Raw genomic sequence first — 24,611 nt, forward strand, 5'->3', positions numbered from 1 at the left:
CGATATTAAATTTCAAATTACAAATTGAACTCTACTCTAGTGTCGTCGAATATCGCGGAACGAATCTTTGCTGTCGCAGCACTGAGAAGTTGTCATTTGGTAGTCAAACGATCCGGGGATCACTTTCGTCAACCGCTTGACGACAACATTTAGCCTGATACTGTTGTCGATGTTACATCGTGTATTTTTTCCTGCAGTATATTTTTGTCGAAAAAACAGTTGTATGTACGTCTACATTTTGGTATCTATCCCATACACATTTACACGTGAATAATAATTATTTATATGTTTCTTTATATAAAATCGCTTATATCTTCTTTTCTTTGCTGCAGATTCGAGTTTCATAATTCCCGCTCAACCAGTTCTAAAATATTCTTCAAGACAGGTGTCGACGTGACTTCTGTAGCTCCTGCAGCAAGAGTTCGGTGCTCGCAGATTCGGTAAGTTTGCTCTAATGCTATACTTATTTCTCGAGTTTTTATACAAGTAACGGTTTATATATTTGTTACACGCTAAGGATATCTATGTTTTTTAACTATAACTTACTCAGCAAGCATGATTCGTGTGATGTAAACTGCAATAACCTCCAAAATTGATACTCAAACTTTACAAACTTTGCGAAAAGATATATAAAATTATAGTTTAAAATTATTTCTTGAAAGATTCACATAGCTTAACATGAGTCTGGAATTGTTTTGCCAATTTCAGACTAAAATTTCATATATGTATATATAGGTTTGTTCTTTTTAGCTGAACTTGTTACACAGTTGTTCTTTTTTCTTTTTCTCTGAAACAGAAAAAGAAAAGAAGGAATGACACTATATGCGCAAGCATTACGTTTATCTAAAAAGAATAGGCCTTATTGTAAGAATAGAAAGTAGTTATTTTGTCGTTATTTTATTGTTACTTTCATTTTTTATAATAATGATACGGTAACAACGTTACAATTTTTTATAATGGAAATGAATGCTAAGGAAATATTTTTAACAAGAAAACATTTGGAAAACATTTAAACAATAATCCGTTATATCGGACTGATGAAATTAAAACACGAGACTAGAAGGCCTGTGTCAATCATAGCGGTTCTTGGTACCAAATAATTTTTTTTTATTTTTAATTTTTGCAAATTTTATCTCAAACTTTGCGCTGCATATTCGTCCCACGAAAAAATTAAAAATTATTATTCGGCACCAAAAACCGCTGTGACCAACACAGGCCTTCTAGTTTTGTGTTTTAATACATTTAAATGACGAGAAGGCTATACCGGTTAAAAACAGATCTTTGTACTCAATAATCTTTTAGATAAATTTACAAATATTTACAAGATTTCCCAAACTGTACGCCGCATATCAATTTAATAATTTTTTTTCATTATTTAAATGTGTTGACACACTTCCTGCTCAAATTAGGATATCGTTTATAAATAATAATAAATAAGTATATAATAAAATAATAAATAGTATATAATAAAAAATCTCATTTATATATATATATATATATATATATATTTTTTTTTTTTTTATATTTGTAAATCCATTTTTATTTAAACGTTTATCAATAATTACTCGATAATTTGTATCAGTTACAAGCGCAGCGTTCTCATAACTATCGGAGACTCTTTACCATTATCCGAGAATCTTAAAACATTATTCATTAGGCGTGAAAGGGTCAACTTTATACGCAGCGAATTGAATAAAAATACGAAGTGTCGTAACCGCCAAGCATTTAACTTAGTGGTTTGCGAGCCGAGTGTTTGCGAAGCTTTGCGAACCGAACCGATGGTGACGGCTATAAAAATCTTGCTGGCGCGCCATCGAAAGTAAGCTTCCTCGATTCATCGTCGAATCATCAGCACGTGTTTGACCACGTGTCGGCCTATATCGCGTAGTCGCTGCACGGAATCGTTCCTTATCCTCTTCGCGATTGTGTACGTGCGCGTGCCTCGCTAATGAGATAACTTTACACAAGTGCGTGCACTGCGCCGTAGGCGCAGAGAAAGGTTGTGTTTATCATTCGTTTCTGCCGTTGTGCCATTCCTGGAAGCTGAAATCGCGTTCTTTCGATTACGAACGTTTACGATCATTGGAGGATCTTCGAGAGGTGCATTCGCGTAATTTATTACATCCGCGTGACTGTGCGCGCGTATCTTGTGCTAGAGGGTTTCTTTTACGGAACGATCCAAATGATTCGCTTATAAAGCCAATATTCGTTACGAAAACGACCATTGCCACCATTTTGCGCACGTCTGCATCTGCTGTAAAAGTTATGCAACGACGTAAACATTGTAACGTTTTTTTTTTTTTTTTTTTTTAAATAAATTTCTAAATTACGTGGATTATACATAAATTGTACGTGAAGTTTATCTTACATTTTTTTATTTCTTTTTATGTGCACAATATTAACAATGTAAATTATTGTAAATTGAATAATCGATTCCTTTGAATTATATTTTTGTAAACTATAATGTTTTACAAAAAGGAATTTTAGATTGAAATTTTAGATGCCTTTCGTTTATAATTTACTTATTAATTACACAGTGACATCAAAGTTATAGAATATTAATATAGAAATGTTGTACTCTTTATATTAACAGTGCTTTTTATTTATATTTTACACGTAAGTGTCCAACCATGATAAAAAATGCACCGTCACGCTCGAAAGCATTATCTTTAATTTATGTGCAGACGGTGCAGCATCGCATTTCTGCCGCTTCCCCTGAATCACGATGATAGCCCTTGTTCTCCTCGGCGTATCTCTCGTACTTTTTGTCTATATCTTTCGTAAAAATAACAAAACCCATCGGCTGCCACCGGGACCGTACGGTGTCCCGCTGCTTGGGTATTTGCCATGGATTGATCCAGCACGTCCCCATGTGTCATTAACTCAACTGGCGAGAAAATATGGTCCGATCTGTGGCTTACGAATGGGCTCTGTATACACGGTGTTGTTATCGGATCCACAGCTGGTAAGGCAGACCTTTGCCAAGGATGCGTTTGCCGGCCGGGCTCCACTGTATTTGACGCACGGAATAATGCAGGGATACGGTAAGATACTTTCCATGTTATTAAATAAAAATAGATTCGTCACAGAAACAAAAGGAAGTAAGAAATGTGATACATTTATAAAGATCGATATGAATACTAAACGAAATAAACGGCTAATCGAAATGAAGAAACATGAGAAGATCTAACATTGGGGGACAACAAATTAAAATTTTTACAATGTAAGCATAGAATTTTATAAATCATTGTAATAAGATTTCTGTAAATATCAAAGAGTGGAAAAATTGCTCGAAAAATTGCACAGTCTTAATTTTCATTCCTTTAGAGTGATGTTTTACTCTACGAGAATTAGAGAAATGATAAGATTTACTCTCTAAATTTTTTGGAGTAGAATCTCATTCTAAAAGAGTGAAAATTCAACCTGTACTCTTTTTCAAGACAGGCTAAATTTCTATTCTTCTATTTATTTGCGAGTCAAGCAAGAGAGTCAAGAAATTTTAAACTTGCCGTAAGGACTATTATCTTATTATCATTTCATAAGAATATCTTTTTTTTATGAAAAGTATAATTCGATCAGTAATTTACGAATAATCTTTAAAGATATAAACTGTCATAACGTACAGTATCATATTTTATAATTTTACGCACGCTGCGAGCACGCCTCGTACTAGGAGGAGATATAACAATGGAGCGAGCGCTCATAATGGAAGGGCACTGCTGTCGTTAAGATGTAACGGTTCCTCTGACGAATGAATTTTCGCCGTGAACCGTCTAACCTACTAAACAGCTGAAACCATACCTGCATTCCTAATATACCGTTCGGTGGTGTTAAGAATTACAACAAAAAAAAAAAAAACAAGAAGCTGAAACATCTTGACTGTTCCGTGGAAAGAGAACGAGGTCGACTCGACGCTGATTCTCTCGCAGGATTTATGCCCGTATTCATAATCCTGCCTTGAAAAATGTTTCCTTGTTCCCGTCTATCTCTATCTCGCGCACTACGTTTTATCATGCGCGAGATAAAGATAGAAATAAGGTATCCTCATTTTTCATGAAAGGACCATGAATACGGGCATTAGAGAGCTTCCGGGTCCACCATCGTTGTCTTTGTAATCGTTAAAACCGCCGACCTACAAGCATTCTTCTGCGTTAACCCGATGTGTACGCACAGTGAAAGTCACTTTGTGAAGACCCGGGTGTAAACGAGAAATGGATTTCTTTCGGCAACGCATCGTGTTTGCTCGCAACGTCATTCTAACAAAGAGACACTTGAAACATTCCTGTGAAGTCGTTAGAATACGCTCGAAAGTAACGCCGTCATTTGCGTCCTAGAGTCTGAGTTATGACTCCACTTCGGCGAATTTTTGCTTCTTAAACAATCATGAATTTTTTATTGCTCTTTACTGAAATTTAGTAGCAGTAATAAATTGACCAGTTTAATTACTTTGAATTAATTATTTTGAATATTAAAAGTACTAACAACAATGCTTTCAATATCTACAATCTTTCGATATCTAAGATAAGTAATTAATGACTAATCAACTTAATACTGCCAATATTAGATTTCTAGGGGCCTGCTACGCAAAACACTTTAAATAAGTATAAATGCGCGAGAAACTTTGTACTATAATTTGAAGACACTATTATATTAAAATCATTTTTGTTTTTGGTAGTAATGAAAAGCTACTTAAATCGAATGTTGAAACATTCCGAATAGCACTTTTGAAACTTTGACCCTCCATGGTCTATCATTTTCTTTGTTGCTTCCTGATCCAATCGGGTCACTGGTGCCTAATCGTATGTTTAAACTTTAAAAAAATTTGTGTGTGATACATTCTTCCAACATTCCAGAATATGATTCCGCAATTGTTTGACTCAAAACTTTGAAATTTTTTTTTGTACGTGTCCAAATTTGAGGCAGAATAATCGAAAATGTCCCCCCCCCCCATAGTTTGATCACCTAGAATTAACATCGTCTAACATGCGACGATAAGAATTAACTGCTCGATGTACAAATATATTTACTCGTTGCGACACGACATGTCGAGATGGAGAGCCGCGGTTTCACCAAGGTGTGTATCGTCAAGAAGAGAGTAGAACAAAGCTGATCAGCTTACCTGGATGGTCCCGTTCTCGCGATAACGAGGACTCTAGATCCAAGTGCCGTTACGATTTTCAATTTACGATCAAGCGTTGCCGATCGCAGTGCGACATTTGATAGCGGGTCCTCTATATAGCGTGAGTCCCGGAGTCGCTCCGTTACTTGAGTTACATGGAGTGTCGCGGATATAATACAAGCTAGATAAGAGAGTATCAGCAGAGCGCGTCCCGTCTCTCGTCGGACTTCTTCATTGCTCTATATCCTGTGCAGAAATCGGAGCACCTGAGCTCCGGCGTGTTCCGTCGACGTGCACGAGATATATCGGAAGTCGCAATTATCGCTCGCCACGGAGCTGTCGCTTAGTCTCTGATTTGCGCGGCGCGGCCTTTGTTTCCATATGAAAACAGGGTTACTCGAACGGTCGTAAGTTTCGTCTGCCGGCTGAAAATTCGCCGGCAAGGCCACAAATTTCATCGTCGGCGACGGCAGCCAGCCGAGCCGAGCCAAGCGGAATCGGGCGGTGCCGCGTCGCCGTGCTGAGTCGAGCGGGACGATAATTTCACGGCAAAGTGTACCACGGGACCCGCTGGTACCTTTACACCTCGTTTCGAAAGCTCCCATTCTCCCGTTCTCGCGATCCTCCGCCGTCTTCAGCGCGCTTCCCTCCCCTTCTTCCCCGCTACCTACGCCTCTTTGTCCCCCCGCGCCTTCTTTCCTCTTCATTTCTTTCTTTCTTTCTTTCCTTCTTTTTTCTCGATGCCCGGTGCATACACGCGCGTGTACGTGAGCCTTCGGCGATGTTTACGAGGCGCCATGCCTCCAAGTCAACGGCCCCGTGATTTCTCCATTCATTTCTTTCGTCGCTATCGCCGCCGATCTTTTACATGCGCCAATCTAGCGGCGCGCCGATAAATACTCGAGTGCATTACAAGTTGATCGCGGCATCGATCTCGAATGATTAACTATCACGAATTCTCGCTCGAAGTTGAAGATATGGATAGATATCTATTATTCACTGCAGTTGTCTATTAGAAGTTTGTACATCATTTTTGTAGTAAGCAACGGTTTAATATAATTTGCTTCTTGAATTTTGCATGTGACATTTTTGCATGTGATAATTATTTATTTAATATGACCTTTATGTAACTATTATACATATTAACAATTTCGTGTCGCGCCAATTTTAAGTGATTATTACGCTGCATGGATTGTCGCAGATAACTCACAGCATTTTCGTCTATTATATTTATTAGACAAAATATATTTCACAATTAAAAATTATAAAAATAATTATTATAAAGAAGAATGCCTAGTGTACCAATAATGTGTGTACCATGAATTTCTAATGCTTATAAAAATGATGGTTATAAAATTGTTTTTTAACACAATTTTTAAATTAAACCTAAACTTCTTTAACACATTCTATATATAGATCATTGATGATCCATGCTGGACTTTCCGTTCAAACCATTTGATACTTTGGCTACAAAAAGAAGAGCATTATAAAATAATATATGCTATCATGCGTAAATATGTAATTGTAATGTACTTTCTAAATTTCATAAAGTGAAATGCCACTCTAAAGGAGTGAAACTTGAGCTTGTACAATTGTTCGAGTAATTTGCCATTTGCTAAAAGAAAAATTCACTATAAGACTGAATAAGATTGCTATTGAAGTGATTTTTTATTATTAAAATGATAAATTATTTGAATAATTGCACAAGCTCAATAATTTTCATTTTTTTTAAGTGACATTTTACTCTACGAGATTTAGAGAGTACATTACAATTAAGTATTCACGCATGATAGCAGAAATTATTTTATAATAATTTTTTTTTAATTTTAAACGTTCTGAATGTAAAATCTATAGTGGGTCATCGACGCGAAATATGTTAAATAAATTTTGATTTAATAAAGGTGTGTGTGAAAGAAAATTACTTTTATAATCATGACAATGTATTGATAAATAACAAAGCAAGGAAGCAGATACTGGAAGGCATACCTTTGGATGTGAATTTATACATATATAAATAATAATGTAAAATTAATTTTATAGAGATGTAAATAAATAGAAAAATAATTTTTTATATATGTCATATATAATTTTTTATTGATAAAAAATTTCTTATTATTTTTGTGTTGACACATGCTGTTTGCAGCAACTTTACGTTATAAATTATACGTTTAGTTTTATAAGTTATAAAAATAATTTGTTCTAATCTTTGTCATATAAAAATTTATCGTGTAAATAACAAATTGCCTTACAAAATGTTACTTTAACAAATATTTTAAAGTGCAAGATAAGCTATGAAAGAATTGCAGAAATAGCTTGCGTTCAAGATAAAACAATTTAACATAAAAAAAAACAAGTGCGACAAAGTTATTTCAGTTTAGACGATGCGCGGTTCAGTGCAGCTACATCCTTCACACGTGTACCCTCGCGACATTGAGACGCTTCTGCTACCTTTCACAAGAGACTCCTGCGTTCGGAGAGCCTTCCTCCACTCCTTGTGGACGCCCCTCCAGGGCTTCCAGAAAAGATCCTCCCGCCGTGGATTTCCTTTCTTTCTCTCGATCGGATTAACGCTCGGTGGGGAGATCCTAACCACGCCTCCGTCTGATATGTACTGTCCGTAAGTACATATTTGATATGTGAACTTTCGCTAAACTTAGATCCACCGCGAGCATTCGGCTCGACGGAAAGAGAGACTCTGAAGTGTCTAACGCTTGTCTCAAGTAGTGAGGGCTGGGATTAGTCAGACGAGCGACCGAACATTGCGGACCGTTACTACTTAGACGCATCACCACGCGTTGAAGTCTCCAAATCGAAGTATCGATAAAAACTCATTTTTACTGCTGTCTTTTCCGACAGTGCGCTTTTCATCGTTCAATATTTAAATTTTAATCACAGACTATTAATTGATCAATCGGTTGATAGTCTGTAGAAAAAAAAAAAGAAGCTACGTTTACTGTCTTTACCAGACGTTTCTAGGCAGCAATAAGAATATAATATATAATAATAGAATGTGATAATAATATATAATGCAAAAAAATAGAATAATTTATTTAAAAAATAGTTATTAAAAATATTAAATATTGCATTCAGAACTGGAATAATTACTTTTAGTATACTGAAAAAATTAATTTATCTTGCAATGATTTGATTATATTTATCCTTTGAATATCGTGTAATCCTTTAAATGTCGTGTTTGTCAAAAAAGTTATGGAAAAACTACCCTTATGAAAAGATCACTTATGCAATAAACAAAAAAATAAATTTTATAGTATAAATATAAAAATAAGTATTCTCAATAAGTTTTCTACTAGATTATCTAGAAGTCGATAAAAGAGATCCATTAAAAAAGATTAATATTATTAAAAATATTTTGTTATACTTAAATTAGTATGTAATATAAATTCAAGAAAATTTAATTTGAATTTGATTTAATTTGATTTTGAACATGCTATCAAGGATTCAGTTTGATTCATTTCCATCTTACAAATGTTTGACTCTTGCCCATCTTTAAAGAAGATGGTATTATGGCCCTTCTGAATGCAATTCTTAATGAAAAAACATTGCAAAAAAATTCAGGTAATGATATCTTTAATTCTTCTCAAAAAATAATACCACAAAAAATCGTGTGAGTTAAATAATACGTATTTAAAAAAAAAATTAAATTTTTAAAAATTAGAAACGGAACATAACTATTTCCTCGAAATATAACTATAAATATTGCTATACAACTATTTTTAAAAGCTACAATGAAACTGAAATATACCTTTGTATTTTTATTTTAATTCAAATGATATATTGTAATGGAATATAAAATTTAATGATAAAGATTAAAAAAGGTAACAGTATAAAATAAAAAATTTTAATTGAAATAAAAAAATTAAAGAAGTAAAGAATTTAATTTAAATAAAAAAGAATGTAAAAAAAGCTGGTATACCGAATAAAGAAAACAATTTATAATAATGAATTTAATCTGCGCGTGTACGTGCGTGCGTGTGTGTGTGTGTGTGTGTGTATGTAAATACACATGTTACTACTTTATTATAATTGGAGGTTCTTTTTTTAATATTATCGAATTTAAAATTAAATATTTTACTTTTTCTATTTAAATTTATTTGCAAAAATTGTGAATTTCTCTTGATAAAGTACAATGTGTATTTTGAAAGTTATCTATATTTCTCGAATAGCTTTGCATCTCTCTCTCTCTCTCTCTCTCTCTCACAGCTTTATTGCGGTTAATTTAGAGTGCACCCAGTATTAGTGACTCGAGAGTCACTATTTTACAAGAGAAACTACTATACATAAATGTATACAATGGCGATGCCTACATGACAGATGCACACGGAGAAGAATACCGACGCGTGCCTTCTGACGGTGCAACCAGTGATTATCCGACAGCGCGTTTACACGCGCCTCTTTATGGGCGCGCTCACATTTCTTATGCGGTCGGCAAACTGGTTGTCCCGCTACGACGGATAATGCCGTGCGTAATAGCGTTAATTTATTATAGAGCGCGTCGAGATGGCGATAACGCGCGTCGTCCGTAAATAAACATATTACGCAAGTTTCTATTTGCATCGCATTGCCGAATCGACTAAGTCGCCTCATATAGAATTCTGCCAATCACGAATTAAAAATAAAAGAAATGGATGACTGAAAGTCCAAATTATCCTATAATTTATAAATTACGATATTGTTTTATTTTTGAGAGCTGTTATTTTATTTTGCTCTTGTTTGCTGAGTTATTTATCTGTAATCGATTCTGTTCTCATTGAATTTCAACAATTGTGCTATTGTTTAGTTCAGTCATTAGCATAAGTATATTTTAATTTTTTTCAATATTTAAATTTTTTTATTATTCCTTAAGCTTACAATTGAAAGAGACAAGTGTATAATTCATTGAGCACTATGCTATGCGTTCTACGTACATTGTCTAAGTAGTAAGCTGACGTTATTTTGATATCAAAATGTCGTCAAAGACATATTTTAACATTAAAGTGACGACAAGTAACGTCAGCTCGTTAACTGAGTATCTTTTCAATAGAAATTTTTAATAAAACTAAAAAAAAAATATTTTTGACGTACTCAATCTTATTGCAATTTTATAAAAGTAAAACAATATTAAGATGAGGTCTATAATTTCTATTCTCCTGTATCAAATTAAATAAAATTTATTTTATTATCTTGAAAAGTAACACATTTAAATTTCAATTTACACGTTTTTACGTTTAGAATAAAAATTTGCTGTAATAAATATATTATAGCGCTATATATATTATAATGGTTAATCACTATGCATTTTGCAACCTCCGATAGGGGACTGTGCGAACAAACATTTCATAATTTCGTATTAATGTTCTTCAGCTCGAGAGCATAAACGAATTTATAAAATCTTGTAGATATAAGTATGTTATTCTATCAATTTATGTATTATTTTATGCTAACGCTATTACTAAAATACAGTGATAATTTAGACATTTAAAAATATATAACGTGCGATTCTTTCTTAAAATTTACATGAAAAAAAAAGAATAAGAATGTACCTGATCAACTTAATAAAATGTTCTGCATAGCTGTTTTTCTAGGAATAGGCTCGTTCCAGGAAGTAGTTCTAGCAAAACCTATTATAACAAGCAAATGCAATCAGAGATCGGGGAATGGATAGGAAGGATCGGAAATACCGCGAATACCGTCAGTTAACGGAGAATCAGGTAACGCGGAGAACGATCGGCTAAACGCCGGCGGTGCGAACCAAAGTATTAATAGGCTTCTGAGAAACGGACCGAAAGTGAGAGTGATGTTAGTCCTTATAAGACACGTCTACGGGGATACCAGGAAATAATCGAATAATCTGTTTCTCGCATTTCGATTAAGGCCTAAAATAATACTTGCAAAACTACATGTCGCATGCAAAATATTCTTTGCTAGAAACAATTTTATTTTACAATACATTAACATAAATAATAAATTTCCAAACACGTTTTACAATGTTTCTGCAATGGTACCAACTTTTTATAGCAAAACAATAATTTGAAACACAATAGTAAGTAAAAAAAAAGTATGCTATTGTTGGTAAATTTTATTTTTACAAAATGATGTATGTAAGAAAAAATAAATATCGGTAATAATTAAAACGAGTCTGTTAATGTAGATGCGATGTTTGCGATATGATAATTCTCATGTCGTTAATCTCGATAACAAATGAAGAAAAATCAAAAATATCGTGAATCACCGAAGCCGATTACATGACGACATCGCTGCGATTACAGCCCAAGTTAGCGAATGAGTATGTGGATCCCAGATTGTCGCGTTACACCTTGTGCAGCGAGAGCAAGGTGCGCCGATGGACGGCGGAAAGGGAGGAGAAGAGGGGCGAAAGACTTGATCTTGGAAAATGATAGATCGCCGCCGCCATTCTCGTTACCGCGGTGCATCGACCTGCATCGCGGCGATCGTCAAAAGTGTCTGAACGATGCGACGGCGTTGGCCTTTAAGCGGGTCGACGAAACCTGAAATTCTCGACGTCCTTGGTGCTGACGCTGCCACACAAACTGCAACATGTCGGCTAATTTTGGGCAGACAAACAAAAAAAAAAAAGAAAAGATCTGTCACGATTCACTTTTATGACATCGCAATTTGCTTGGTAGGCTCCTTCGACAAAGACGACCGACATTTGGTCACTTATACCAAAATGCTGATGATCGTCCTTTTTTTCAATGGTAAAGGAGAGAGTTTTATCAAACAAAAACGCAGCTCTAGCTATAACCAAGGTGTTGTACATTTCAAGATTATGTCTAGATTATAATCCATGAAGACGTTGTAAACAATAATTATTTACATATTGTTTACACGAATCTTTTTCATGCGGACAATACAAGCAATGTAAATTATTATAAATTAGATAACACAATATAGAAAAAGGTAATTAAGTTAAACAAGATTGCAATAAGATTAAGGTGAATAAGATCACCCGTAAGTGAAGAATGTGTAAACACTCAATTATAATTTAATTTTAAAAACGGTTCATATTTAATATTTTTATAATATTAATAATTTTTATAATATTAATAATATTAATAATATTAATAATATTAATAATTCAAACAAGCTACATTTAAAATAATTTATTTGCTTTTCTCTAACAGCAGCTTTACTATTTCATCATCACAAAATGACTTCAAAAGATACGATTTTTATAAATACTTTTATTTTTTCTTTCTGTTTTATTAATTTAATTAATGGAATTTGTCGTATAGGCAACTTATATCATTATATGTGTCAATTTACCTGTCAACAGTTACCTGTTAACAGTTAACATTTACCTATCTACAGTTTTTTTTATACAATAAAATGTAAAAGAAAGTTTCTCTTTATAACATTAGTACAGTTTAAACATAATAATTAATTGTTTAAAATGTTGGATGTCAAAATTGTGAAAATTGTGTCAATGAGCCCCAGTCTCCCCTATACAAATTTCAAAAATCATTACATTGTTGTTGTGCAAAACTGCATTATGACTTAAATAAAAATAATGATAAACAAGTTTCTCATCCTTTTTATTATTATTAAGCTAAAATGATCATTAACTCTATGAAATAAAAAAAATAGAGAAAATTAATAAAACTAAAATAATCATATACGTTTTGATAGATATTAAAATTTACAAGAAAATTACAAAACTACAATTGATCTGTTTGGTTCTGACAGACTTAAGTAATAATAAAAACTCTATTTTTGGTTCAAGTATAGCTTTTCCGATTACTGCTTAATGAAAAAAAAAAAAAAATATTGGTCGTGTCTCGGACTTTTCTTACCTAAATTCTCAATTGAATTGAATCGGCGCATGCGAGATAAATAAGTTGGTAGATTTTTAATTTAGTTGTACTCTACACGTAAGCTTCTTATACGGGCTCGCGAAGAAGGTAACGAGCAGAGGCGAACATTCGCGTAACGCCGATGATCTAAATCGTTATAGAAACGTCGCAGTTGCAGTCGGACTTGGCATACCACAGCACTGACTCAACGGTGCAACCAAGCGCGCGCGTGCAAAATAAACATTACATGCGAGCTTCAAAGTGACTATTCCCGCGCTTGGCTTATTACAAGCGCGTGTAACACACTGACGTAATACGTCCGCGATTTTCCCGCGGACGGCTTGTTTTTCCTCCTTCGAACGCTGGACTGGGTGTGGGTGGAATTTCATTTTTTCCCTCATGCTGATTCTGTTCCCCACGCAGTATCCTTGTCTCCTTTTTTTACATTCTACATAATTATTGACGCATCTACTACTTTTGTAACTTTCATCGTCGCTGTTATAAAGCTACCGCGTAATTCAGAAAACATCGAGATCTCGTGGATACCTGAAAGATATCTTATCAAAGATACCTTCAAAACATTTCTAGAAGATGTCTAAAAGATATCTTGCAATATATTTTTATGACACTTGTCACATAAGATGTCTTTCAGATTTCTGAAGGATATCTTCAAGACATCTCCACAGATGTTTGAAATGATATCTCAAAATGTTGCATAAGATATCATTTAGATCGATAAAAACTGTCTTTTCGAAGCTTTTTGAAAAAAAAATGCGAGACATCTTAAGTCATGACAAAATATCTTTTGCATTTCTGCTCCGAACTTCCAGTTCTGAAAACTCGTTTGTATGGTGGGCTTATTTATAAAAACAAATTATCATAAATTAAAGTGTTTTCTGAATTATTAAAGAAAACACAATTTGTATCGATTAACGGCTACATATTCGTAATTAACATAAATTGCCATCTTCGCTTACGATCCATGCTCGTTCAACTAACGATCACGCATCGAAGCGAGTACGATCGCTGGCTGCCGTTCAGGATCTCATCAATCTTTTCTCGTTTTCTTAACGAGCGACTTATCCGCAATTGGGTAGGTTAGGCACGTCCGAGCGAACCCGGGACCGGCCGCGGCTCGCACTCGATGCAAAGGACTCTCACTTTTATCGGTCTCCTTGAAGGAAGTTCTCCCGGTCGTCGACAGTTCTGCTCTGCATCCGCGGGGAATTACAGTTAGCTCCGCAAGGACGGGCCGACGGCCTCTCCCGTTAAGAGCGACAGAGCGTTGCATGGACGACCGGCGTTCACATCGTCGACCTGTCACGACCTGCGTGCCTGAAGGTCGTCGGTAATCATCTGGAGTCCCCCAGCTTTCTCGAGTTGGCGCAATTAGTCGAGATGTATTGCGCATACGTCGCACACTTTGTAAAAGAAAATTGTTGCGACGATTCCCATGATATATATATATATAAAAAGAAACATGATATTTAATGATTTCCTGTCGCTTGATAAAAACTGAAACGCAATCAAATATCGAGATCGGCCTCGCGTATAATTTTTCCCCTGATTTCCATATATGTACTGATGATCGATTCATGAGCGAATCGACAAACAAGCAATTATTCGATGAATAACGAGATAATATGTTAAAATGTGTTATTTGTTACAATGATTCCATTTAGGAGTTTTGAAAGTTTCGAAGAAAAACATAAGCTAAATGGAAAGGAACAGTATATAATTGTTTACGAATCTTTAGTCAAAACCTGATAAACGAGAAAAAAATTTGTTTCCTGATCTTTTCCTTAAGTTTTATATATGCACATTAATGAGGACATTAAGGTGGACTAATTAGCGAAATGCGTTGACTTGAGAAAGAAATTCTTAGAGATTTTGAAACTGCTTTAACAACAATATTTCTAGCAATGTCTAAAAAGATGAAATTTATTTACAATGTGGAATAATGGTAGTTCGCGATGTCAGAGCCCCTTGAATAATAGATAATTAGAAAAATGGTTTTAATTGCGTTCTGATTCTTTAAAGAGCAATTCGTAAACCACTAGTTATTCAATAGTCCTTGATTACTAGTTATTATTCTTTCAACGATTATTCTGACTTATCCGTTAAATCTTGCAATCGGAAGATTTGTTTGCAATTATCTACGCAATACAGATTGAATTAATTAACTGGGCAGAAAAACTGATATGATTGTCGCGGAATATGGATGAAAAGAGGGGGGAGTAAGATAACGAATTAATTATTTTGAAGTTAATAACAAATGATGATACTTAATTTATTAGAGACTTTAGATAATAATAAATAATCTTTGATAATTTGATCTGTCCAAGTGAATAACAAGAAATGTGTTTTCTGCATTGTAACATTTATATTCAATAATTAAACATGACTATGGATAAGATAACGAACGTCATGTAGGAGCAAGATGACCCATTTGTGCATTAATTTTTTCAGTTTAACATTCTGACTATATATATATATATATAAAAGAAAATAGAACGAAAAATATTTATGTAATTTACCAAAACAAAATTATTAAAATTTCATATATATCAGTAATTTAAATTTATTATATTATGATAAATCTTTTATTATTTATGAGAAGTATATTTTTAACTTTACTTGACTATTTTTCATCTTGCCTACTATTAAAAGTACTCACATATGTAAATAAGATCATGAAATTGAGTGCCCTTAAAAAATTGTTCGAATTAAAAAAAAAATCTTTAAAAGTAAATTTAAAAAAATTTAATTTGTTGTGCACAACTTTTGATTTTTAAATTAAAAATAAAATTTTAGTGAATCTGAAAATAATAGATTAATATTTTTATATTATTACAAAACTTGGAATAAAACGACAAACGTTAACTTAATTCTTCTCTCCTACGTTTTAACAAGAAATTAAAAAAAAGAATATATTTGTTCAATGCTGTTTAAAATGTAAATTTATTTATTTATAAAAGATCCCACATCTTCCTCTTGTTTCTCACGCAACCAGCCTCTCAGGAATCTCGCGCATAATTCGGTTGCAGACACTTGCAAGGGATCATTACCGAATAGTCACACTTTTCAGCCGGCCGACAAAGCTATCGTGGCATTTTAATGGCGCGCCATAAAACGCACGATCGATCGGTCGACTGTATTTGGACAGGACGACTATCACGCGTCGCCTCCATCTCGCGCTGCACTCGCCGACTTTTTGCCGGTCGAGGTGGAATGACCGGCCCTGAAACGTTCGAACGTGTGTATGCATTATCCGTCTCTCGTCCGGTTTATTTCTGGCGGTTCGCGAATTCGTGGAGAGCGCCTCCTCTCCTCGCCACGCCGTGCCCGAGTGATGTCATCCCCTGAAATCACCGCGGCGGGGTGTTTAGTTGCGTAAGAATCAACCGGCAAGGAGAGCTCATTGTCCGTAGCCCTCGTCCCTCTTCGCGTCTGCCGTGCAGACGCATTGCGAGGATGAGAAACAAGCGTGCGAACTACAAAGTTAGAATTATGTACAGTCTTTCACTTTTAAAAATACCTCCTTCGAAGCTATGCAATTCTCTCCTACTCTTCTCTTTCTAAACATTTCTGATATTTGCTTGTGAAATTTATAATTTATTTTGTATATTACTAAAATAGTCAATCTCTAAATAAAGAAAATGCAGTATATTCGGTTACTCGATTGTATAGAATATCTGTTTTTTTTTTTGTCTCAAAGCTTTGAAATAACCAGTCAATAATCTTGAAGTTACAATTGCCTTGATTTAAACTTAATAAACTGCAAGGCCACAATTGTGCGAGACGAATAATCAACTAAGAAGTTAGTTACTACAAAAACTAAATGAACAACTGTAATAAATAAGTAAAAAAATTAATGGGAAACTGTAACATATGACATTTCTCTTCTATGAGAGACACGAGACGAAGAATCGTAAAATTTATTCGGTTGAAAGTTCAGATGTACGCTGCGAATTTTAATTCTTTTTACAAATGTGATTTAAAATCGATCGAGCAACGAAGAGAGATTAATGCACACCTGCGATCCCGGAAAGTTTTCTTGGCGTCATTTAAATACGACACTGACCTATCGACAGCGCTGCCTCTTAGAACAAGCTGCGAATGATAAATAGTATCGCAAACACGCATCGCGCGGTGACCTGTTTATACCCCAGCGGACTTTCATTATTTCTTCTCTTGACGCTCTCGTCGCTCTCGAGCGTGCAACATGACGAATTCTAAATTCGCAGAAATACTCTCGTCTCTCCCAATACGAATTCGCTTTCGTTCCTCGGGAACTAACCGCCGCCAAAAATCAAAGCGGGTCCCATTCTCGGCGACAGTCGATAAAAATCGCAATATATTACTATATAGATTCCTATTTTTCTTCTTTTATAGAAATGATAAGATTATCGCGCGTAAGAAAAGGAGAGTAGGATTCGAGATATCATCTGACAAATTGCGCGCTAAAGATCTCAATCTATATTCCCGTGGCACGTCGACCGTAAACCTCGATAATCTCATTGACCAATGATCAAGATTCCGAGATCATTCTCGCGCCGGCAACACTCGCGTGTGATCTGGCTGCAAAGTCGACGTAACAGATGTACATAAGCGACACGCCTTCACCAAGTTGCGAAGTCTGGTATCTCGATCTTAATAATCCTTTAATTATCTAGCATCGTCTGGGTAAAAAGTATATATAATTACTGTTTTTATTCAGCTAATTATTAAATACTAGTACCGTTGTGTTTTACTCACTAAAAGGACCAAACGAATAAATTATTATAGGAATAAAGAATCTAATTAAAAATGAATGATTTTATTAGTATAATTATTCGAAAGTTAAAGAATTAAGAATTTTATTTTTTATGCAAAAAAATGTAATATTAATCTAAGTGGAAACAGTCAATAACGACCGCTCGGTACTTACCGTAGTATTAAGAATAATTGCCGATCATATATAAAAATAAATTTAAATCAATTTATTCCATATTTTTGCTTAATTGCCATTCTTTTACGTTTTTTAAATAAAATAGATGTAATATGAAATAAATGGTGCAGCATATCGAAGAAAAGGGAGACTGGAAGAAAAGGTAAAAAATACGATTAAAGAGAATATAGGTAATAGTCGAAAGACAAAAGGACTCGGGCGAATAGCGTTAACGACGACCAACGTTTTCGTCATTATCGCCGTCATGCCTAATCAACAATCGCGATTGCTATTAATCGACGACCGCCGTGCCTGGTTTATGCTGCGAACACGCGCACGAGGAAGGGAGGGACGGTGAGTGGGTGCGGTGAGAGATTATTGTTTATTCATTCGAGGATTATCCTTCGGCGAGTTCAGTGCCTGCGCCTACTTACGGAATGACGGTAATCCTCTCGCTATTTTTTACACCCTCCCACCAAGCGTGCGGCTCGCCTCCACGCGGCAAGAGGGAACGCGACGGAGACACGTTCGGGTGGCAGCTTATTTATGACCGCGTGATTAAGGTGCGACGAGGATCGCCTTCGCGTGAAGTAAGCAAAAAAAAAGAGAAAAAGGGGGAAGGAAGAGGAAATTTGAAGATTTTTATCGCTGTTTCTTTATGCATTCCGCAGGCCTCATTTGCGCAGAGGGTGACCTCTGGAAAGATCAAAGAAGATTTGTAGCCGGATGTCTGAAGAATTTCGGCATGACAAAATTACCTGGTGCCAAGAGGGACAAAATGGAGGAAAGGATTCTCGCGGCCGTGAACGAGTGCACGTCGGTAAATTAAGCGCCTAGAGTATTTAACACAAGGCCATCATGTCACTAAATCTGCCCCTAAACGAGCATGTCGATGACCGAACGTTTCATTCCAGAAGGAATATTCAACTCCTACAACTTAACATTTATTTATCTGGAAATGTCATCGCATTTAATGAAGCTATTAATTCCTGTGACATTTCGATGCCATCGTTTTCGCTTAACAATCTTAACAGGCAAAAATAGACACTTATATTGAAGATACAAATTTTTACTTGACAAATATCATATTTGGAACAATCATAAGAACATGCGAATTTCAAATATTATGAATGTATTTTTCAAAAAATTAATTGTTTTGCGCTAGCTAATAGTATGTACAGAGAAGGAAACAGACAATAATGATGAGATATTTTTCCATTGATATTTTACACGGAAAGAACGATTTTGCTAAAGTATATGGTACTTAAAAATTTAGCTTGACGTGGAGAGTTTAATACAGAAAATAATTTTATTGGATCATCAAAATAATTATATCTTTAAAATGCTTGAACTTGCCTTCAGTTGCCTAGAATATTAAATCCTTTACAGCATTGTTTATTATACTTGTACGTCTTAATTATTTTGATGGTCCAACAAAATTGTTTACAGATTTGTACGTATCTAAATTTTTAGATACTTCAGCAAAACCGTTTTTTTCCGTAGAAACTAAAAGAACTTGCCATGGAAGAAATTGATCCTCTCGAGACGCTTCATCATTGCATTGGTAACATGATGAATGACCTCGTCTTTGGTAAAGTTTACGAGGAGGATGACAAGGTGTGGAAATGGCTAAGACACCTACAAGAGGAAGGAGTGAAGCACATTGGAGTAGCAGGACCGCTTAACTTTTTGCCGTTTCTCAGGTACGACATAATCTCGAAATTTTTCGACAATCCTCTCCGTTCAGTTGCATAGCGCACGAAATGTTTTGCATCTCGCTAACGAAAAGTAAGCCGCATTACCATGAGGAAAAAACCGAGTAAATTGATTCGCACGACCAATTAACACATTGATGATGCGACAGTGATTCATTCAGCGTCTACCATGCAAATATCATGTTTTTTTTTATTTCGAAAGCGATGGCTCTTGTGCGATAAATGTGGAAAGAGAGGACTCTTTTTGTACGCACGCAAGTGACATGATAAATTGAACTGGATAGCAAAGAATAAATACAAATCTTTGTTTCGAAAAAGTAGCGCGAAGGACAGTTTTATTCGTGCTAAATTATCACGTTAAGTTTTGCATAAGTTAAACTGGAAGGCTATCGATAAAGCGTCCTTAACAAAAGGTTATAATTATAAAATCAAATTAGCTTATTCTAACGATAGTAAAGTGGATGTAAGATAACGTAATTATACTATTAATATACGGATATTATGATAATCATTGACACATAATCGTTATTTCGAGAATTCTATTTTTTTTTATTTATACATTTTTTTTATTTAGATAATGTAAGTTGATAATGTATGTTGTAAGTGAACAATATATTTCTTTATGTATAGGGTGATATTTAAGTATTTAAAAGTTTTTAAGGGGTGATTCTTCAAATTAATTCAAGACGAATTTCATATAACTACGTATATGTCTGAAACAGTTTCAAAAATGCAAAGTGTCAAAATTAAAGGAAACATTTTATTTTGTCCAAAAATTTCTAAAATTACTTGGGTTTTGATAAAACTTCATATATGTTTCAAAGACATAAAGGCTTATTTTATTGAGACCACACATTATTTTTGTATTCCAAAACGAATACAAGAATAATTTTACAAAAAAAACTGATATCACTGAATTTTTTCAAGTTTGAAAAATTCGTTTTTGGTCTTTGTTATCTGTCTCGCAGCTGTTCGAATCTTCTGAACGCCTTATTATTAGCCTGATACTGCTGTTGTCTAGCCCGAAACTCGACAAACTGTTTGCGGACTAATAATAATATTCAAGATATATACATAATTTAAAGAAGTAATGAATATTCTTTATTAAATAGACATTAAGCAGTCTAAAAACGATCACACAAGCGATCCTTTTTGTGACTTCACAAAACGCTTAACACACGTTTGTTTGTGCGTGCTATAATAGATCTTAGTATGCAAAAACCCGTAGCTATATTCCCTTGAGACCGTTACAACAGTTGTTATATTAAAAAATCCTCGGGGTCATCTCTGGGGAACCCTTGCGAAGACTCTGTCAGTGTGGTCCGATTCTGACCTGCACGTCGCTTCTAATGAAACAATATAACTTTTGTGATTTTTTAAATTTTTCGATAAAAATTTAAGGGTAGATTCTTAAAAGTATATACTTTCAAAAAGGGCAGGTTCTTGTCTATGAATAAAACATATTTAAAGATTGAACTAATTGTACTTTAAGACTTGGCTGCTATATGTATTTAATTCTGTGTTACAATTTTAAAAATTTAGGCCGATGTGTCCCTTTATAGAATTTATTATCTCGTTTAGAAAGGTCTAAGGTCGAGACTGTTCATCATCCTAAGTAATGCCTTAAAGATGCTAATATGCGCGTAATTGATTTATGACATCTTGAGACGATTTTAATATAAGAACCAATTATGAATGATTCTAAAAATATCTACATTTTTATAAATTTGATTTCTACGAATTTGATTTTTTATTAAAATGCATGGATACGTATGTAAGAAAACGCGTTTCCATTAATAACACTGATTCAATTAGGTGCACATTTATGTAGGTCCAAGGCGTCATGCGTATCAATTTGAATACACACATACACTCACATTTCCTTCTTACTACCATATGAATGAGAGCCAACGTTAATATACTCTTAGATTTTATGAAAGTTAAGCACAAAATAATCGTGTGACGCGATTGAGGATCGATTACAAAAATCCGTGCGGCAGTCAAAAGACTAAATTAATAACTGCTTAAAAGTGAAGAGATTAATTTCAACCTAAACATATTTCGAGCATTAAATGAAAATTCTTTCGTTGGATTTTTCCAACTGTTTAGATTTTTGCCACGATATGGCAAAGTAATGGAATTACTCATCGATGGCCAACTAAAAACGCATCAACAATATCAAACGATCATCGATGAACATCGCGCTCGACGCGAAAAAACGGATAACTTCCTTGCGGCTTTTGACGAAGCAATGAGTAATGATACGAATAATGGATACTTCACTCAGCCACAATTTTATCATCTACTAGCCGATCTTTTTGGTGCAGGCACCGATACCACTCTCACAACTTTTCGTTGGTTCCTGCTCTTCATGGCGACACATCCTGACGAACAAGTACGCTTGAATCTATATCTTTTCATAAAAGATCTTTTTTTTTTAGCCAATATTCTTCTTGATAAAATGTTATCAAACCGCGGTACACTCTTTTCGAATCCTAGGTGTTCTTGTTTCTGTGCAGAAAAAAATTCAAGATGAAATGAATGAGTTGCTTGGAGAAAAGCCTCCCAATTTGGAAGACAGACTACTTTTAATTCGATTGGAGGCAGCCATTGCGGAGACACAAAGATTACGGAGCGTAGTACCGGTCGGCATTCCTCATGGAACAGTAGAGGTAATTATGACAAGTAATACACTAGGATTGTGTAAATTATTTTTATATTAAATTAAATTAAAAGGTGATAAAATTAATTTAGTTATATGGTTAAAAGCTAAATAAATAAAAAAACCAACTTGGTTAAAAATTGCGTTAACATTAAATTAACTTAAATTAAAAGTTAATTTTGAAAAGCTTTATTTATATTAAATTAGAATATCATAATTTTTAAAGTTAGATTGCTCTAAATAACAAAACAATTATAATTCATCAAATAAATTTAATACTTTATTTGCAAATTAAGTTTATATATGTTTATTTATCAATAAGAGATATTGTATGGCGATGGATACGCTAGGTCCAGCGCACGGCCTGAAGAAACAATATATTTTTGACATAATTGTACAGTCACACGATAGCAAGTTACAACGCGCATACGGCGATACAGGTAGAAATATTTAAGGCCCTAAGATCAATTAAATATTAATAGATGAGCAGAATGATTAGGAGAGTCATAGGATCACAGTGAAACGATCTTTGAAATGTTTTAAGGCCCACGGATTTTGCGAAATAATACGTGTGCGAGAAATACATGGAATGGGATACCTTTGGGTGATATCTACCTGAAGCTTAATCTATTCTTACTATATCCCGGTGGAATATATACAACCTTGATCAAGATTATTAGGTATCTATATTTTTTTATCTAGAATTTTTTTATCTGTATTATTTCGTTGATTACCGGCATTATATAATACATAAATTTAGAGGGTTCTCGAAACAAAGAACAATTTACATTTTAACTTCTGTTTAAATTTTTTTAGCCAAAAATATTTAAAAAAATATAAGATGTCTAATATTTTTGGTCAAGACTGTATGTATAATTGTAGGCTAAGGCTGGACACATGAAAAAATGTTGTCGGAATATTCATAAAGGGCGGTAGGATAAGGGAAGAGTTATGTACAAAGCCAATCTAAAAATTGGCCGAAATGGGCAACACGTGCTGAGCTCTACTTTAGACAGTTTAGAAAAAAATTAAATATAGCCTCCAGACGATCAATAATATTGTGTAATATTTAAATATTTGCAATAATATTAATTATCCACAAAAATAACTTAACGTTTTATTTCATGAAGATTTTAATTATGATTTACACTTTAACATTTTCGCACTCTGTTGATTAATATCGACGAAAGATTGAATAGCCAACCTTACCGTTTTCGTGCGCGCAAAATAAAAATAGAGATAGACACAGGATTTTTTGCGCTTAGGACACACAAATAGGTGATTACGATGTACCGAAGGGCACCATGGTTGTGCCTCTGCAATGGGCTATTCATACGGATCATTTTTACTGGCATGATCCGCTCTCCTTTAAACCCGAGAGATTTATTGCTGAGGATGGAAGTCTGGCTAAACCGAAAGCCTTTTTACCATATCAAGCAGGTAAGAGAAAATGCAAGAGCGGAAATGATTTTGCACAATATTACATACACATTTAATTTTAATGTTATTTTATGTAATACGTAGGTAAACGTATGTGCGTCGGTGACGAACTGGCCAAGATGATATTATTTTTGTTCGCCGCAAGAATTCTTCATACATTTGTTATCTCTGTACCATCCGGCATGCGTATCGATTTGGAGGGTGAATGCGGAATAACTCTGGTTCCTAAATCGCATCGCTTGATCTTTACATTGCGGGAATAAGCTTATATACATCTACAACTATATTTTTATGTGTGCTATGTTATGCAGAACAAAGTATCTACATTGGAATTTCATGGAAATATTATGCGTATATACTTAATTTCTTTTATATAATGTTTATATTAATTTACGTAAAAATAATTGATTATAATACTTCTTTATTATTAGCTCCTTTATTGCCCCAAATAATTATTATATTTTAATCCAATGTTGTTATATTTTATTGCGAATTTATTCATACAGTCATAATTATCAATATAAATTTCAGCAAAATACGTATCTCATTTGACTGGATTTATTTAGAAGGAGAAAATTGTAATAGTAATAAACTTTAAGTGAACATATACTCTCATATGACCGCCGCGCCGCGCCGGGCCTATTACGTTTATACTTTCAAAGTCTTTAATAAAAATTTGAATAAACATTTTTACGACAAATACATCCAACTATTGTCCGAAATGGCACTCAAATAAATGGAAACTCACAAATAAACATGCAATCTAAGAGTTAACGCTCATTTGAGTGTCATTTCGGACACTAGTTGGGTATATTTTTCGTACATCTGAGAAATCAAAATTATGAATATAATCTAGAAGATTATAAGCGAAAAAAAGTCAAAGATTATAAGCCAAAAGTTTCAGAAGCAACTTTTATGTTAAATGTATGCAATT

The 24,611-nt window shown here is 34.2% G+C and overlaps 1 protein-coding gene across 3 annotated transcripts; it reads left to right on the forward strand.

Annotated features, from left to right (window-relative positions):
* The first annotated feature begins 164 nt into the window (after positions 1–164).
* Positions 165–24,101, forward strand: LOC105196980 (cytochrome P450 306a1). 3 transcript variants are annotated; one of them, XM_011163157.3, is made up of 9 exons: positions 165–241; positions 333–440; positions 2,685–3,044; positions 18,532–18,680; positions 19,364–19,563; positions 21,685–21,970; positions 22,095–22,247; positions 23,503–23,677; positions 23,762–24,101. In XM_011163157.3, exons 3-9 carry the CDS (start codon positions 2,726–2,728, stop codon positions 23,938–23,940), a joined length of 1,461 nt encoding a protein of 486 aa, XP_011161459.2. In that variant the 5' UTR covers positions 165–241; positions 333–440; positions 2,685–2,725; the 3' UTR covers positions 23,941–24,101. The 3 variants fall into 3 exon arrangements, with proteins under 3 accessions (XP_011161459.2, XP_025986574.2, XP_039310703.1); XM_026130789.2 differs by lacking the exons at positions 165–241; positions 333–440 and adding an exon at positions 1,781–2,100; XM_039454769.1 differs by lacking the exons at positions 165–241; positions 333–440 and adding an exon at positions 2,120–2,284.
* Positions 24,102–24,611: the final 510 nt, after the last annotated feature.

This window comes from Solenopsis invicta, chromosome 11 (assembly GCF_016802725.1).
Source record: "Solenopsis invicta isolate M01_SB chromosome 11, UNIL_Sinv_3.0, whole genome shotgun sequence".
NCBI classification, from domain to species: Eukaryota; Metazoa; Arthropoda; class Insecta; order Hymenoptera; family Formicidae; genus Solenopsis; species Solenopsis invicta.

What these genes read in the sequence shown, in the direction of transcription:
- LOC105196980 (XM_011163157.3), top strand. Translation starts at nt 2,726, where the DNA reads ATGATAGCCCTTGTTCTCCTCGGCGTATCTCTCGTACTTTTTGTCTAT. An exon ending in CGGAATAATGCAGGGATACG is followed by an intron (nt 3,045 to 18,531) that starts GTAAGATACTTT and finishes TGCATTCCGCAG; the next exon opens with GCCTCATTTGCGCAGAGGGT. An exon ending in AACTTTTTGCCGTTTCTCAG is followed by an intron (nt 19,564 to 21,684) that starts GTACGACATAAT and finishes CCAACTGTTTAG; the next exon opens with ATTTTTGCCACGATATGGCA.